General features: G+C 41.3%; 1 protein-coding gene across 3 annotated transcripts in view; it reads right to left on the bottom strand.

Moving 5' to 3' along the window:
• SLC4A10 (solute carrier family 4 member 10) overlaps positions 1-17,865 on the bottom strand; it is a 273,046-nt gene extending 255,181 nt beyond the window's left edge. For all 3 annotated transcript variants that reach the window (XM_073545734.1, XM_073545735.1, XM_073545736.1), the window contains exon 1: positions 17,555-17,865. In XM_073545734.1, coding sequence (XP_073401835.1) covers positions 17,555-17,602 — 48 coding nt within the window. In that variant the 5' untranslated portion in view covers positions 17,603-17,865. The remainder of the gene's footprint in view (positions 1-17,554) is intronic.
• Between the last annotated feature and the right edge of the window lie 226 nt (positions 17,866-18,091).

Genomic DNA, 18,091 nt, shown 5'->3' with positions numbered 1-18,091 from the left:
ATTCCTTTTTCTACTTCTATCGGTCTACGTACAGATGAGTTATTGTGAGTCTCTTGAGTCTTGTTCCATTTCTGACGCTTTGAAGATGGAAAGACACAAAACTAAAAGACCTGGACACAAAACGTGCTTAGAATAGCTGAAGAACAGGATGGAATGGTAAAAATAACGTGTTCTATAACAAAAGGAGCATGAGCACATTATTGGGTACGGCAATATGTGCCGGTGCCAGGAGCAGACCTTTACCGGTCACGTCAGTCTTTGTTTGCTTTTTTGAAGAACGCAATGATCCCAACCAAGTGCCCCAAAATGCGTTGCAGTTTAAAGCCATCATCATTAATCTGCACATCTCATGATCTTATGGAAAACGTGACTAAATTATATTCCTTTTAGATGTACAAGCCTGAAGTTCTGTGTGGTAGACATGAGCCAAGAGGCTTCTCACTCTGGTCGCTGGGCTTCATATGACTGCTAAATACCTGCATATTGCACACATAGAAGGTAAGTGGCGGTCGTTTATTAGCCTGTTTAGACAGACCGACCGCAATTCTATGTGCACAGAGCAATTTTTAGAGCAATTGTCCTGTGTACCTAGGATATCATTGTTCTCGGAAGCACATGTCCTGTTTACACAGCAGGATGTGCTGCCGAGAATGATTATTTTGGAGCAAAGCTTAAAAATAATTTCACCCGACCTACTAACATTTTACTTTTTTGTTAAGTGAAGAGCAACCTGTTTACACTTAGGATCGCTTGTTCCAAATAATCTGCCAGTGTAAAAGAAACCTAAGGATGAGCCATCAAGTCAAGAAAAACACCTATAATAAAATAGAAAATGCTTACACTCTATCTTTAGTAATGTTTTACTACTATTCATTAAATACAGAATTCAACTAAAACTTCAGTAAAACGGATGTATAAGATTATAGGTCTTAGAAAATGGTCTGATCGTTTTTACTGAAACAGCGCCACTCTTCTCTATGTGGCCGTATCTGGTATTGTAACTACAATATCAGGGAGAAAACGTTCATAGAAACACATTTTTCAGTTCTCTTAAACCCTACAGTTAATTAGAGATCACTGTTGTTTGGTGCTCCCAGTGGATTTCATTGTGAGGTTGATAAATTGAGAGACATTATTCGTCCGCTCAGAGTGGCAGTGTATCACCGCTAACTATTCTGTTAACTCCCAATATATAGAGAAGGGGAAATTCATGACACGGGCTTTGCTGATAACGACCATCCAGAGATTAGATGTAGTGAAGGTTCCTTTATTAGTCAGACATTCAGGCCACGCGTTTCACAATTCAGGGTTGAAACGTGCAGCCTGAATATCCTACCAATATGTTACCATCTTCGGCTCTTTGGACTTTCATAAGAGGAACCCACTTCCAGATAACAATAATATGCAGAGCGCAGCGGCACTATCATATCATCATGGGCTGCTGTGCTCTGCTCATTCTCTGCTTTCTCATCATTACCTAAGTGTGGAAACTTACTCTGTTTAAAGGGTTATTTACATCATTATATATAGTTAACATTGCAAAGTGTTTGTAAAAACAAACAACTTTGCAATTTCCTTTTATACAGAGCTTGTAAGCTCTGCTCTGAAGCTAGCAGAATCACTGGATCCAGAAATCGTCAATGCCCCTGCGCTCCAATGATGCTGCAGATGCAATGCTGCCTCTGCATGCAGCATCGGAGAGTGCACAGTCAAGGCCAGAGGCACAACAATACCATTGGTCAGAATTGTCACCACCACCCACCCTTCCTAGGCAAGCAGTAAACGAGGAGGCAGGGGAAGGGCACACTCATGCAGAAGAAGATGAGGCAACCCCTTTGAGGCTACGTATCTACTAAGCCTGTGCCCACTGTCCATGCATACACTCAAAAGGCATGTGCTGAACAGTGGTCCCAGTCACGATGGACGCCAAAGCATATATCCACCATAGAGATCCATTGTGAAAAAGACGAATACTATATAGTAAAGTATTTTTGCAGTTGCCCTCTGTATAGGGAAGAGAGGTCTGATGTACTTTCTGATTGTCAGGATCCTGTCAGTGCTGGCGTGCAGCCTCCGCTGAGCAGGGACTCACCCGCACTGTAGGGGGGCCCGGGGTCAGGTACAGCCGGAAAGTACAGATACACAGGACCTGTGGACGCTGAAGTTTAGCAAGCAGTCACAGGACCTACAGTCATGTGACTGCAAGGGGGCAGACTTAGCGTCCTGCTTTCAGAGATGGCAGGACACAATACAGAAATACTCAGAGTCAGGCAAAACGGAGGTCATACACAGAGATAGCAGTAACGTACCAGGGATGAGACAGAACGGATAGTCAGGGCCAAGCAGAAGTCAAAACCAAACAGACATAGAAGGTACCAAGCAGAATCCAAAGCAATATCCAGAGAAGAGACCGAGTCATACACAGATTATCAAGCTGTAGGGAAGGTGACCTGACGTACGGACGGACGTGTCAGAATGGAGAAAGATAGGTATGCACAGTGTAGGTAGGTGTCAGTTATTATAGAGGGGAAACAGCTAGGAAAGTGTAGTGGACGTGCAGTACCTTGGGTGGACATTAGATGGCAGGGAGGAGTGTGAGCAAAGGACTTTACAGCAGCTTAGGGCTTTAGAAACCGTTGGTCATGGGGGGCGTGGTGACAATTAGAGTGACAGTTTCAAGGAACCGGGAGAGTTATAAATACTGAGGGAGGGTTCCAGAAGGTTCCAGTCCCCAGGGGGAGCTCAGGTGACAGGAGGACTACGCCAGTCTGTGTGCCCTGAGGAGAATCCGACCAAGGGGACTGAGGAGAGGAAACGTCAGGGGGGTGGTCCTGACAGGAAAGGAGCGCAGCAGAGACGAGGCTCTTGGTGAAGGACACCGTATGTAACACGACGACTGAGCAGTAGAAGCGCTGTTGGTTTACGGGCCTAAGGCGGCCACAGTGACGGACCTGTCAGGAGCGTCGACAGTAAAGGAGGGGACGGTGTGTGCAGACACGTCCCTAGTGTACGGTGTGAGAAGCGGCTCTGGAAACGGAGGGCCGCGAGGTGTGCCGTCAGTCGGACGGCCAGCGTGAATAAACTTGGACCTGTTGCACCCAGAATCTGCCTCCATCGTGTCTCTGTTATCATCTCTGCGCGGTAAGAAGTGGGACCACCCCCTATCATCCCCCAGCTCGGCCCACTACCGACACTACAAAGCAACCAGAACACAGCACTAACACACTCAGGGGTCACCACACAATGCCAAGGGCGAAAGTATAACTGACAGGGATGGGAGCGTCCTGAGGCTATAAGAAGCCTCCCCCAGAACCAGGGAGAGGCCACAATCACAGCCCCAGGTGTGCAGGTAAGCCTGCACTAGGATCACAACCTTTAACCCCAGAAATGCCAGTCATCAGCACTGGTTCCAGACATTAACCCCACGTGAGCAAGTCAAACCCGCACTGAGATCATGACACTGATACAGTAAAACAAATGATATGCAGATGCATATCTGTTAGCCAGAGGACAAAAGAGCACACTTTTTCCTCCGTCTTGTGAATGGTAGCCTATGGCAACATTACAGCTTTCATCGGGAAAAAATTTCCAATGTAAACTGTAGGCTAAGTGCACAAATGCAATGTGCATTTAGCCTAAGTAATATAGTGATGGAGACGCATACCTACAGTACATGCTCTTGGTTATTCAGACGCAAAGTTATTTGCTGATGAACCCATTAAGATGTTCAAAGTCACAGGGTTTGGACTGGCCCACAGCAAGACAGGTGGATCCTCCAGTGGGCCCCTGTGCAATAGTAAGCCATTTACTCCCAACATGAGCAGTATGTGACCCAGTATATTTTATTCACTATGTACAGATATTAGCAGAATCTCTAGAGACTATGACCCCAATAGTCACCACAATAAAAGCATGGAAGGTAGAATAAAAATGGTCTAGAGGGTCAGTTTGTAGTTTTTTCCTATAGAGGAATGGGATTGATGTGACTGAACTAACACTAACGTACAGTTTAGTCCTAAAATGCAAGACTAGTAATGACATGAATTAACACCACCACCAAGGAGCCCATTTACATTTTTTCCCATACATTATTTCATACCTTGTATTATACTACAGACCTGAAAATAATATGGGTAATTACACAAAACCAATGTGTAAAATAACGATTGCTGAATGGGGTTTCTAGGATTAGAAAAACGTGACTGCTTTCTTACAAAGTCAACGCCACATCTGTCCAGAGGTCGTGTGTGGCGCTGCAGCTCAATCCCACTCACTTCAATAGAGCTAAGCTGCAAAAACAGCCCCTGGACAGATGCCGGTGCTAATTACGGGAGGGAAAAAACAGCACCACAGTTTTTTTATCTTAATACTGGAAACCTTTTTTGGAGTATGTTCCCACAGTGTCTTTAAGACACCAGCACAACCACTGAGGCGGTTATTTTCCTGAAGCGTCATCGCTAGCCATTTTGCAGTAGCTCTTGCTCTTTACTTTCAAGTATATAGAGCAGGAAACTTCCAAATGAACCCGCCAGAAGAATGAACATGATACTTCTCTTAACTGCTTTAAGTTTTCCGTTTTAACATTGCTGTGCACAATGTTCATTTTTGGGGGCAGTTTCGTAGCGCTTTTTCAGGGGGTTTCCAGGTGCAATCCCCCTGAAAAAGACATTGCGTGCACATAAGGCCACAGAGTAGTTTATAGCGATTGTACATCACTAGGGTTGAACGGACACGTGGAAGTCTGGATTCTGCTACCGGCCCTGAACTTTAGTCCAAAGTTCGGTTCGGGTACCAGAACTGTTCCCGAACTCGAACCAGAACCTGAACCCCATTGAAAACAATGGAGACATGAAATTCAGATCAGCAAAAAAAAATATCTATATCTCTCTTCCCCTGGAACTCCGAACACTGCAACGGACTTCCGGGAGAAGTCCATGTTCGGTGGTTAGCTCTGGACACTAACTGTCCGGTACGAACCCCAAACTTTTAAGTTCGGGTTTGCTCATCTCTAGATATCATATTATTATAAAAAGGGCCCATTCTTCCGTATACATTCTATTTTTGTGAACTGAAGTGTTAGGTGTTACATTGCACATGTCCAGTCTCTGATATACATATTTAAAGAATTGATGCCAAAAACGGATATAGCAGCAGATTAGGCGACTTGTGCCCACTGCTTTAGTCATTATTAATTATACACGAAAATCAAGTCAGGGGAGATTTAATGCATTTACAGAATATTTTTGGAACAGATTTCTGGGCCGGGGAACACTGCGCACTTTAATTTCCTCATCAACAGATTGATTTTACATCAAACGGCAGCTGCTGTCCAGAAAAACCAACTTATTTTAATGATCACTAGATCGTTTTTAATGTGCCGGTAAGAGCTTTTTATAATCGAGGCCCAAATTTTTATCCAAAATCAGAGAAAAGAGGCTTGTTACCCATGATATGAAGCTACCTGAGAGTCAAAATATGTACTATGTGCAACGGCTTTAATTTACTTAGAGAAAAATCAATCACAATTTGTATTAAGAGGCTATTTACACCTTTGCATCAAACTGTTTTAATTGTTGATTTACATCCTTTCTAATTAGTCTTCTTCAAAAACGTCCTACTATTTTGCTGCTGCAAAGTGGTTGTAAGTCATTTATCTAGCTTAGAGCTTCTACAAAAAAAAGTACAAATCTGGAAAAACTTCTGATCTATTCTGACGGCTCTCTGCTCTCTCCCTCCCTTTACTCGGTGTTAGAGATAGCAGAAGGGAAAAGGAAGGGTTGTACACAGGTCCCCACAACGTGCACAATTTTACAATCAATCTTTTCATTGTTAAAATGAATCTAAAATAAAACTGAATTCTGCAAATACTAAATATAAGTATTGCAAAAATTGTGCATAAAGCTCCTATGTCCAGGATTTGTCTTACTGAATACGCACTTTTACTTCATCAGCAAATGCACCATGTACATTAGCAGCAATAGACTGACTCAGGCCCTATCTTTTCCTTCCTTTAGTATTGAAGCATTTAATGAGCGTGTGTGGTCACTGTCAATTACTGAGGGAGTTGGGGGTGAGCTGAGACATCACCTGCAGCATATGTTGGATCCTGCATTTTCTACTTTATATTGAAGTTTTTGCATGTCATTGTATTCCTGCCTGTGATGATAATGAGACTTCTGAAAACTATGCAAGTATGAATCTATCAAAAAAAAGCAGAAAACAGTTACAAGCTTTCATTTTTTAAAAAAACACAGATTGTGATATGAAAATAATGCTATTTTTTAAATAAATTTAATAGAAAAACCTGACAATGTGTCATTTTCTGCAGCAGTATATATATATATATATATATATTATATATAAAAAAAAACCACCTTGTGTATATATATATATATATATATATATATATATACTGATGCAGAAAGAAAATGTATATTAGACAACATATAAGGTAACATGTTCATAGAAATAGCTTAAAGAAAACATTCATAAGCAACCAAAAAACCTCTTACTTGACATCTGAATCTAGCTTATTAGCGGATTTGTGCCATAGGATGCGCTTGGTTTCATTTTTGACACAAGCCATGCACGCACATCCAGCATCATCTTTCGGTAACTCATTCCAGCTCATTGAGTCGTAAGACGCTGCTAAATGAAAAGTCTGACGTACAGATCACAGCTCTACAACTATAGCAGTAAGCTCACCATGGCATGACCATTACTGATCCTATATCAATCCAAACTCATTCCTCACGTGAGCTAGAGGATCCATTCTCTTCTCAATTTATTGTCAACAAAACTGAGGGCAGATCCCAGAAGAAGGAACCCGGGACCAAGGTTTCTCTTCAAAAGGATTTTCCTTTCCGACCTTTTGTAGCTTGTAGTCCAGCGTTGTTCTGGAACAGAGTGTGGTTCCCAACACATCCGGGTGGCCAAGGAAAAATTAGACAGGGGTTTGGCTCTAAACCATCTCTAGATACCCTTCTGTCTTTTCAACCTCTTGTAGCTTGCAGTCCTACTTCCCCTTTACTGCAGAACATCTTCGTTCTGGAACAGATTGTGTTTCCAAACACAACCGGGTGGCCAAGGACAAATTAGAGTGGGACTTGGCTCCAAACCATCTCTAGATACCCTTCTGCTTCTCCAATCTCACTAATCTCATGTTTGGTGGAGGTCCCAGGGGTCAGACTCTACAAAATCATAAAGTGATGTCATGCCATTTTCATGAGATGAAGAAATCCAAGTTAAAGAAAACCTGCTACCAGGTCAAAAATGGCCAGCTTGTGGTCTTATTTTGTTCTACTCCCCTGAGTATTCCGAATTATTATTTTGTTTGTTTTTTTATCTGCCATATGGTTCCAGAGATATGGGCCTTTTTCTTTAAATGCTAAATTGTATGGTTATTACACAAAAAGACGTGGCTCACACAATTCTTTGGGAGTGTGACTTTAGTCTGCTTTGCATTTTTACCATGAGAGCACTACGCCCTTGAAAACAGCATAAGAAGTAGCACTTAACAGAAAGGCCTATATCTCTGGAAACCTTATGACTTGTACATTGAAAGCTATCAGCTATCCATAGGATTAGGCAGTTCCATGGAAAGTGAACTTAGAGGTGGTGCTCATGTGTTGCCACTATCATTAGACCAAAGACCTTTAAGAACCTCGTTCTCAAAATCAGTGGTCAATCACAAAGTTTTCACCCATCATATGTTGCAGCTTGCCCCAGCCTACTTTCTTGCATATCATGTTTAAAAAATTAATGAAGAGCCATGATGATTTACGTAGTCCTTAGTACAAATAATATATTAATATTCAGTAACACACGGTCCAGTGGAGGAAGTATTCTGTATAGACTGTAGGGAAAATTAAGACCTTTATGGAGCTTAGGCTGTTTTATGCGCAATGAGTGTTGGGGAGCGTTAAGAACACATTTGCTCTGTTGCCAGGTGAAAAGTGACCAGTTTTGATTTTATTTCATTCGTACTGATCCCCTGAGTAATTTTTTTTTTTTTTGCCTTTACAAGATCCACTATACTGGTCCTACGAGTGGGACATTTTATGTAGAGTTAATTTATGATCCTCTGGGGCGTGTCTTTAGGTTGCTCTGCATAATTACCTGGTCAGCCACCTCTCCGCTTAGTTAAAACAATAAAAACCAACACTAAGGATAAAGTCCCATATCTCTGGAACCGTATGACAGATTAAAAAAAAAAAACAACAACAGAAAATATTCATGAAAGCAGCGGAAATAAAATAAAAGCAAAAAAAATGTCTTTTTTTTATGTGACAACCTGTCTTCTTTAAGCCTGAGTGTAGTTTGGGCATCTGAAAGTCACACCACGAAACCATATAAAGAGGTTTCTTCACAACATTTAAAAATAAGACAGCCTTATCACTGATTCTTCTGTTTAGCGAAGTTAAGTATGTACAATTAGTCATCGCTATGAGACTCTGCAAATTTAATGGTAACTATTCTTATAAGACTTGTTTTACATTTAACTCCTTATGTGCCAATATTCTGATTTTCCGTTTACGTTCATCACAAAATAAATCATTTTTTGTCTTTTCTTTACTTTTGTTTTTATTTATCATCCAGATATTGCAAAGTTTTAATTTTTTGTACCATACTTTTATACTTCATTTTCTTACTTTGCTTCATTCTCTCCCAAAGACTATGCTGCAATGCTGACTCAATGCCAATTATATGCTCCTTTAGGAGCTCCTTTAAACTGCTGCTCAGTAAAGATCTATACATTATATTCAGGCACTCGGAGTATGTTAATTCCTCTGCATTAGTACCAAGTTTGGAAGAAGAGAGGCTTAGACAGGGAATGTCCTGTACTCAAATTGTTTGTATGTACTGTAGAGTATAGATGTTTGCTGATCAGCAGTTGTAAGCAGCTTCTAAAAGGAGCATGAACTTGGCATTAAAAATAATCACTACAGCATAGTGTTTAGTTGAGAAAGAAGAAAAATAAGATAATGAAGTAATTTCAACAATGTATAACCTTTCAATGCTTGGAGGATACTTACATAAAAGTTTGGATTCTAAAAGAAATGATCATGTGGTTAGTATATGCAAACATAGTGATAATGGTGGCCAATAGCAAAGATGGGACCTATTACTGTTGCTGTTACAACAATCATTCACAACCAAACTGGCGTCGAAAAGCAGTGTTAATAAAAACTTTTAAATCAATCAGATCAAGAGAATTTTATTTCCACACCATGGCCCATCTCAACGTGTTTCGTCCAACTTGGCCAATGTGGGACATAGATATTGGTGGCAAAGGCCAGGTAGCAACTAGATGCCAGTAGTAATGTGGAAGCCTCAACTATTTTTTTGTACAGTGGCTACCACCAACCTTAAACCAAGCCTGTGCATATAGTATAATTTAAGACCTTAAACAAAATAAAAATTGTGAATATATATTACTGAAGTCTAGATATATGAAGCATGAACATATGACACAAAAGGAAATTGGCTCCTAAACAGGTGAGACGAGAAGATATCTTGGCGGATGGTGAGATGTCAGAGGGTTATTATATATTTGAACCCAGGGTTGTATAATATTTCAAGAAGTAAAACAACGTAAAGTGATGTCTTAATTAAAAAAATCAACTCTAAAGATCGTGATGAAAATAAGTCATCTCGCTCCTGGCTTATCAAGGCAATGTCAATCCAACCTTGAGGCCTTCCAAATATAGAAGTAGATTGGTTGTGTACGGTTTGTGCTTCCATCAAGTGACTATGTATCTGTGTATAATAGGAAGATATAATACACTGTATACAGGAATGGACAGAAAACGCAGAAGACAAAGAAGAGGTCAAGGTAGATAAACGGGCTTAGCTTTCTAGCTTTGACTGGTTTACTGAACGGAAAAGGTCTCCAATCTTCTTAACTCCTAAAGACTAAATATTGTAACGTTCAAATGACCAAACTATTAATTCACTTTTTCCATCTATTATATATTTTTTCAGTAAAATTCTTGCAGTGTAATCAGAGGTGCCATTTGTCCTGCATGAACCCCAAAATTTCAAGGGGCAACTCTACTTTATACATAGACATTAAAGTCCTACAAAACTGATGAATATATATCAGTTATTTGTAGGTTCAACTCTCAACACTCACTCAATAAAAGTTGCATTGGATAGGACACTGGCCTCCTGGCACTACTCCATAATGTCGTCAGTGGTTGTACTAAACACAATGGTATACACTGAGAGGGACAAGTCACTTGCCATAGCACCTCGGCCCCTTCAAACAACGTATTGACAGTGGTGCCGGTCACTTGATGAATCACGTCACATATCATACATAATAGTGGTCAAATTACATTTCAATACATCTTGCAATTTTTAAAGCGCTGAAATATGTCCATGTAAAAGATCATTTCTTGGAACTTAGGTAATGAAACCCTTTAACTACATTGCTAACTTTTCTTCTGATCTGCGTTCTCCTATATCTACAGGTTTTTCTTTAGAAAAGCCACCATCATAATGTCTTTGTAGACAAAGAGCTAACTATCAACTTTCTCCATTTCTGAAAACTGAAAAATTGTGGTTGTCTAATTAGATCTACTGTATTCTCCTCTATTAAGGCGCAGTTAGACGGCCATAAAAATTCGACCGAGCTGGAATTGTAAAGTAGTCTGGCCATGGCTCTACTGACCCGAGCGTGACAGCTGCATAGAAATATATGACGTTAACATGTTCGGGTTGTGAAAGCCTCCAGCAAATCCATGCATAGCGGTCTGATCTCAGTCCGATTCATACGGCCATGTGACTTTGCCTCAGACAGGATAAGGGCCTAACGACATCAAATTTGGGCCACACAATCGCATCTTCAGGAGTTGCTTCTAAACTAACAAAAAATTTCTGCTAAGGCAGACTAAAAAGCGTAGGGTACCACCATACTGTGTCTTCCTCAAAAAAAAAAAAACTTGCCGGGGAAATATCCGAATCCCATTTTTTGGGATATTATTTCTGACAAAACCCCAACGGAGTAAAAATGGCCTAAATGTAAACAAGTCCTAAATAAACATTCTCTATCTCTGACTGGCAATAACGACATCCTAACCACCATCAGTGGTCTTAGTAGTCAGGTCAGTGGTGACCACAGCATAATCACTTTAGGTCCTGCGGGAGTGGAGGAAGAGTGATTCCATTGGTACATATTGCTTATTTTAATGTTCCCCTTTTTTCATGAGGTTTTCATGGGCAAGTTTAGTAATGTACACACTTTTAGGATTCTACTTTGTGTCAAGTGACGTCAAGTGACTGCTCATATCAATACTTACCAATTTTTCTGTTGGGTTAATAGAAACGTTTAAGTCCCACCTACCAACCCATCTTAGGAAGGCCCGACACACCTAGTAACCCTTCTGAGCAAGCCCAATGCACCCACATTTGGGCGGTGCTTACATAAACTCCACCCACTTCAGTGTAATTTGCCAGGATTGTGTCTGACAATTTGAGAATTTCCAGGCAAGTTCAGGACACATAGCATTTGTATGCGATTTTCATATTTTCAGTCATATACAGACAGTTTTTTTCTGTTAGTATTCCTAATGTTACACTCCTTTTCTAATATGACACTTAGCTTGGAAAAGAAGAGAACAGAAACCCCTGTTTGGTCCAGCACCAGGTATTTAAGGGCCCTTGAAAAATAGACTTATAATGATCCCTTCTGTCAACCCCAATCTAAGATTAACTAGTGTGGGGCTTGGAGTGCTCTGTTTTGCTATATTGCAGCATAATGGGTAATGGGTATGTAGCAAGTGACTTTACTGCCACTTGATAATTATGATCACTTTGAAAAATTGGTGAAGTAATGTATCATTGGCAAAGTATGGGCTATATAGGTAGGAAAGTATGATATAGTGTATATGACATACAGTAAATACTAATGTATAAATGTGTATTTGATGAGAAGTGTTTAAGAAACAGTAAGCTCAACTCTCTCTAGCACACAGGCTGTAGAGCGTGCCTGGTAGGAACCTGGCTATATGCCGCACTAATTAAAATCAGCTATAGACATATGGATGCTGGGCCAAAATTAAGGAGATCACAGCTTGATTAAAACTGTACTAAGAATCTTATTTTATTCCAGATATGACTGTATATTTACAAGGTAACGAATATAGTCGTGACTTGGTGCAATGAAGAAGAAAAGCAGGAAAACCCAGAGAATTTGCAATTTAGTGAGCTTATTACGACCCCAAAATAATCTGTGGTATCAACAAAACATGGCTTATGCTTTTTGGGCTTGCACAGGCGACTTTTATGCAGCTTTTGTACTAAGCCTTGTTTACAATGTTTCGCAATAGAAAAGTGCAATTTTGAAAATCTATCATAAATCCCCATGTTATTGATAGTAAAATCCAGAAACCAGGTAGTCCATGCACCTAGAATTTTTTTTTATCATTATTTTTTTTTTTGGTGCATACTGCCCCATTGTGAACATGGGTCTTCTCTATTTGCCGCAAGATGGAGAATTGAAACTTCAATAGTCAAAAGCGTTCTGCAGAGACCCTTTAATAAAGGACATAACACTGTATAGGCTACACAGTGTCGTAACTTGAAGCCTCAATGCAAAAGCTCCAATGGAGCCCACATTTTTTATGATTCTTTAATAGTAAAAGTCTATTCACATTGGCCTAAGGGACATATCGGGCAACTTGGGCTCCAGGGCCCGGGTGCCATTGAAAAACCCTGCACCTATTGTAGTTACTGGCCTGGATGCACAGTATCAAGACAAACAATGGGTTTCCACTTTCTATAATAGCCAACATTTTAATTCAAAATGTCCTCCCTTGGAACTTAACCCTTTAACTGTAAATTAGGATAACCCTCCTTCTTTGGTGACCTTTTAAATGTTTACAATTTGGAAGTGACCTTTGGAGGAATTTTATGGCGCTTGTCTTGAAAGCACAGTAGGGCGCCAATCCATATTTGATCCAAACAGCAGATTCATGATTGTGAGGGTGGGTGGCACAGATCCAATGCACAATAACCAGAGGTTGTCTGTCCCACCAGGTAATGAGACTTGAAAGTTACCAAACCATACTTGTCTATATCCAATTGTCCAAAATAGGAATTAAAATATCTTCTTACCGCACTCATAGACTCGTCAGTGGAGGTCACCAAGCTTCAGTCGTAGACCCATTGAGATAGAGACATTTTTACAGTACCGGAAAGCAAGGAACGTGGCAGAGACTTTTTGTCTCTTTTACTTTCTGTCTAACGCCAAAACAAAGGCATCTCTTGGGGCCAATATGATGTTCCCCGTGATGAGAGAGGGACCAGTAATGGGCGACAAAGTTAAGGCCAACTTACTATTTTGGGAATAATCCGTTAATACATTGAATAAAACGCAGAACTGTTCCAAAATGAAAAATAAAAATAAAAAATTACATGACTCTTTGCATTCCCTGAATCATACATGGCATCACCAATGACTGAATCATTTGAATACTAAAAATATGCGGCCAACTTAAAAAAAAATCTCAACTAAATATATGTTGTTAAGTTGATGGAAAAAAATTGAACAAAAAAACAAAAATGCTTGAATAAACCCATGAAGCCATAAAAAGCACCAAAAAAACTACGGTGGGAGTTTACGAAGACTAATATTTGATAAATACATTAGTTTAAGGGCTTGTGCATACGTCTGCATTTTCAGTCCGAGTGTGATCAGGTAAAACATCGGATTGCACTGGGACCAATGTTATTCTATGGGGCCGTGCACGTCTGATTTTTTTTTTTCAAGAAAAAAAATTTCTGCACGCTTGAGTTTGATCTGATATTAACATCGCACTCGGCCATGGAAGTCAATGAGTCCATAGAAAACATTGGACCGCACCCAGATCACATCTGAGTGCAGTCCAATTTCAACGGACAGAATGCTGAAGATGGAGACATTTTTTTCTTCAGCTTCTGCTCATTTGAGAAAATCGGGTCAGAGTATAATCACACTCTGATCAGAGTGTGATTTGCATGATCAGTCTGATTCTCTTGGATGAGAGGTTACACGATCGTCTGCACCTGTCCTTAAAGTGGGTTTCTATACATTAGTTGTGTCCAGTTGCCTGAGCCAGACTCAACTGATTAAAAGAGGAGGTGCCCACTACTTTTACATTGATGATCTATCCTTAACATAGGTCATCGATGTCTGATAGGCAGGGGTCCAACACCCGGCACTCCCGCTGATCAGGAAGTTGCCGCTGGACGGAAGTTCTCACTTGCTGAGCTTCTCCGGGGCGGTAATTGGCATAGCTCATCCGCCTCCTATTCAAATCAATATAAGGTGAATGTGTAGTTCCCAGCGCTGGCCACTATCAGAAGATAGAACAGCTTAGCAATAGCAAGTGAGCACTTCTGGCCGGTGGCCGGTTGCCACCACCCCTAACACCGATAACAGCTGATTGGCGGGGGGTGCTGGGTGTCGGACCCTCGCCGATCAGAAATTGATGACCTATAATAAGGATAGTTCATCAATGTAAAAATAGTGGACAACCTTAAAGTTATGAACTTTGTGCACCTGTCCAGCGTTCGTAGCTCAATAGATCTGGCTCCAAGATCCTTCCAGCAGGACAACTGATATGCCGGATAACTGGGAACATGATGATCTATAAGCAGGTGTAGACTTGCATTAGGCACAAATCTGTTGGATCACAGGAGGCTGCTCTCACTAAACCCCCCATGAACTTTCCCTTGCCCCTTGTCAAGAAAAGCACAATTTAGCAAAAAGCAACAAATTTGCACAAATTGTTGTCACATATGAATGCATGGGGTATAATACACCGTCTTTGACTGCAAGGCAACACCAAAAGAGTCACCAGATATGTCCCAAAAATAATGGTATACCCTATGGACTATGTAAGGAGACAATCATATCACTATACATGAAGGCACTGTGTAGCATACATGATAGCATCCATACATGAAGGCGCGGGTTATACCCCATCTATGAAGGATTGGGCTATAATTTGTGACTTATTATAGTACCTCCCTTTATATATAGGAAGACTTACGAATACAACTCTTTTAAGAGCAACATTTTGGTTATTTATTAGCTACGGAACACGAGAAAACCTTTTAATTCACACTACAGCCTATTGATCTCATAGACACAAACAAGCGGAAGAAAACTCCAATACACCCTCTAAGGCACAAATATCATTTTCTTCCATAAGATGATATTTAATGGGGCAGAAATGGCTCACCAAGTGAACAGCACAAAAAATATCTACAGAGGAAACCTTTCCTGGCAATGTTCTTTTTCCACTTCGGAATACTTGACAATAATTATAGATGTCGATGAGTCAGGAACCAGGTCTTTTCTGAGGCTGTTACATTGGAATAATCAGCAGTGCCGGCGCTGATTAATTGACTGATTTAAGCAGCATGGGGCTTTTTGTCATTGCCGAAAGTACATGATAATTTCCGACATTTTACACCCACACATGGTACCTGTCTCACAGGCTATACTGGTTCAAAGCCATTCCAAGCTGACCACCGTCATACCTACAAAATTACAATTACCCATACATACATCTACGTGCAGAGTCCAAGTAGTTTTACAACGACGCATAAAGGAATAAAGTACGCATCACATACAATGGCAAGAGTAATAGTCCGGGTACGGAAAGACTGGCACCACTGGGCTATGGATTATATATAGAGGCCCCATATATGAGGACGTGGTAGTAGCCATACATAGTATAAATGCGTGGAGTATACAAGATCGATGAAGGCATAGGTTATGCATAATATAAGGGAACAATGGTTACACACCAAGTATGGAGGCATGGTCTACAGACCATATGGGAGGACACTGTGTGCAAGCTGGAGCATGCACCATATATGAAAACACGGGCAATACATAAGGAGACACTGGCATTGTGTACGTCAAATGGGCATGCACCGCATAGGAAGAGGGTGGCAGTAGCCATATAGAAATGCATGGTGCATAATACACCATCTCCGAAAGCATGGGCACTACATAAGGAGAGACCGACTATGCAACATAAAATGATGGTAGACTGTATACATCCATATGAGAACACAAGCATAGTCACTATATATATATTTATATATATGTAGGCATTGTATATGTAGACTGGGCATGCACCGTATATGAAGACAGTGAATGCAGCCATATTTGACTGCATAGGGCAATGAGGTATACACCATCTATGGGAGCATGGGATATATACATTATATAAGGAGATACTGGCTATGCACCTTACATGGAGTTATGGTATACAGACCATATAGGAAGACAATGATATTCATTCTGTGTACAACCTGGGACATGCACCTTATATAGAGACATGGGCTATAAACACAATATAAGAGGGACATCCGCTATACACTAAATGTAGAGATATGGTATATAGACCCTATATGAAGACAATGATATGCATCATATATAAAAGGCATTCTGTGTGCAACCTGGGACATGCACTTTATATGGAGACATGAGCTATATACAGAGCATAAAGAGACACTGGCAATGCACCAAACATGGAGGTATGATATATACACCACATATGAAGACAATGATTATCAGACATGAAGACATTGTGTATGTAGACGGGGACATGCACTTTATATGAAGACATGGGCAATGCATGGATGGCAGGCTACATCATACATGAAGGAATGGGGTTTGAACTGTATATTAAGAATTGATGTATACGCCATTTGGGAAGAGCAGGTTATACAGTATATATGGATGCAAAATTGACCTTATTAAGATAGAATATATGTAAAAATAGACTGTGCGCCATATACAGCAGCACGGCTGTGCATTACATATGGAGACAGTGGGTAAGCATCACATGGAAGCAGGACATCTACTATAGGGGAAACCTATGGAGCTCACCACATATTAGTGAATGACATATACACCAGATATGAGGTATACCTAATATAAAGATACACAGGGGACTCAATTATAAACCAGATATGACGATTGGGGAACGCACCATATATAAAGATATACATCATATAACAATATATTATTATAATTCTCCATATAAGAATCATAGATTGCGAACCATTCATTATAAAAGGGCTCATACACCAGATATCATGGCATGGGACATTCATTGTGTATGGACGCCTGGGATATGCAAAATGGGACATAAGACAAACCAGATATGAAGAATGGAGCTATGGCACAAAAGAAGGAATGGGGGACACACCAAATGTGAGGACATGGGGTCCAGCCTACAGGAAAGCCTGGGGGGGATGATTTTATATTATGCACCAAATGTGTAAATTGTGCTCTGCCCAATGCATCCACAGGACAGGCTCATTACATACTCATACAAGCAACACAGGAGAACACAATGCATCATATCTGCAATATCATCATCTCCAGCTGATACACACATGTGTACACAGGAGCCCTGCAGTCTGGAGAGCAGTGCTGCTGTATTGCAGCCCCCATTATAGCCCATCAGTCGGGGGCACACATCCCCAGCAGCATCCTATGCAGGGGCATTGAGGAGCACATACATGCACAGTGATGGGCTCTTACCGTTGGCAGCAATGGCTCCATTTGTGCCCCTTGGTCCTTGATCTCCATGACTGCCTGTGGATGTCTCCCTGCTCCAGCGATCAGCCGTCTCTGCAGTGTCTCTCGGCGGAGCTGCTGCTTAGTATTCGGGTCAGGTAGCTGTGTATGTAGCAGAGGAAATTACACACTCCACGTCCTGACAGTCACATGGCTCACACGGAGTGTGGAGGCTGAGCACAGGGTGCCGGCACTCACTGCTCCCCACAGCCTGGACCTGCCCCTGCCGCCACTCACTGCTACCCACAGCCTGGACCTGCCCCTGCTGCCACTCACTGCTGCCCACAGCCTGGACCTGCCCCTGCTGCCACTCACTGCTACCCACAGCCTGGACCTGCCCCTGCTGCCACTCACTGCTGCTCACAGCCTGGACCTGCCCCTGCTGCCACTCACTGCTACCCACAGCCTGGACCTGCCCCTGCTGCCACTCACTGCTGCCCACAGCCTGGACCTGCCCCTGCTGCCACTCACTGCTACCCACAGCCTGGACCTGCCCCTGCT

Source organism: Dendrobates tinctorius, unplaced genomic scaffold (genome assembly GCF_039654945.1).
Source record: "Dendrobates tinctorius isolate UK_male_01 unplaced genomic scaffold, ASM3965494v1 ptg000143l, whole genome shotgun sequence".
NCBI classification, from domain to species: domain Eukaryota; kingdom Metazoa; phylum Chordata; class Amphibia; order Anura; family Dendrobatidae; genus Dendrobates; species Dendrobates tinctorius.
This window is presented reverse-complemented; position numbering and strand designations above follow the sequence as displayed.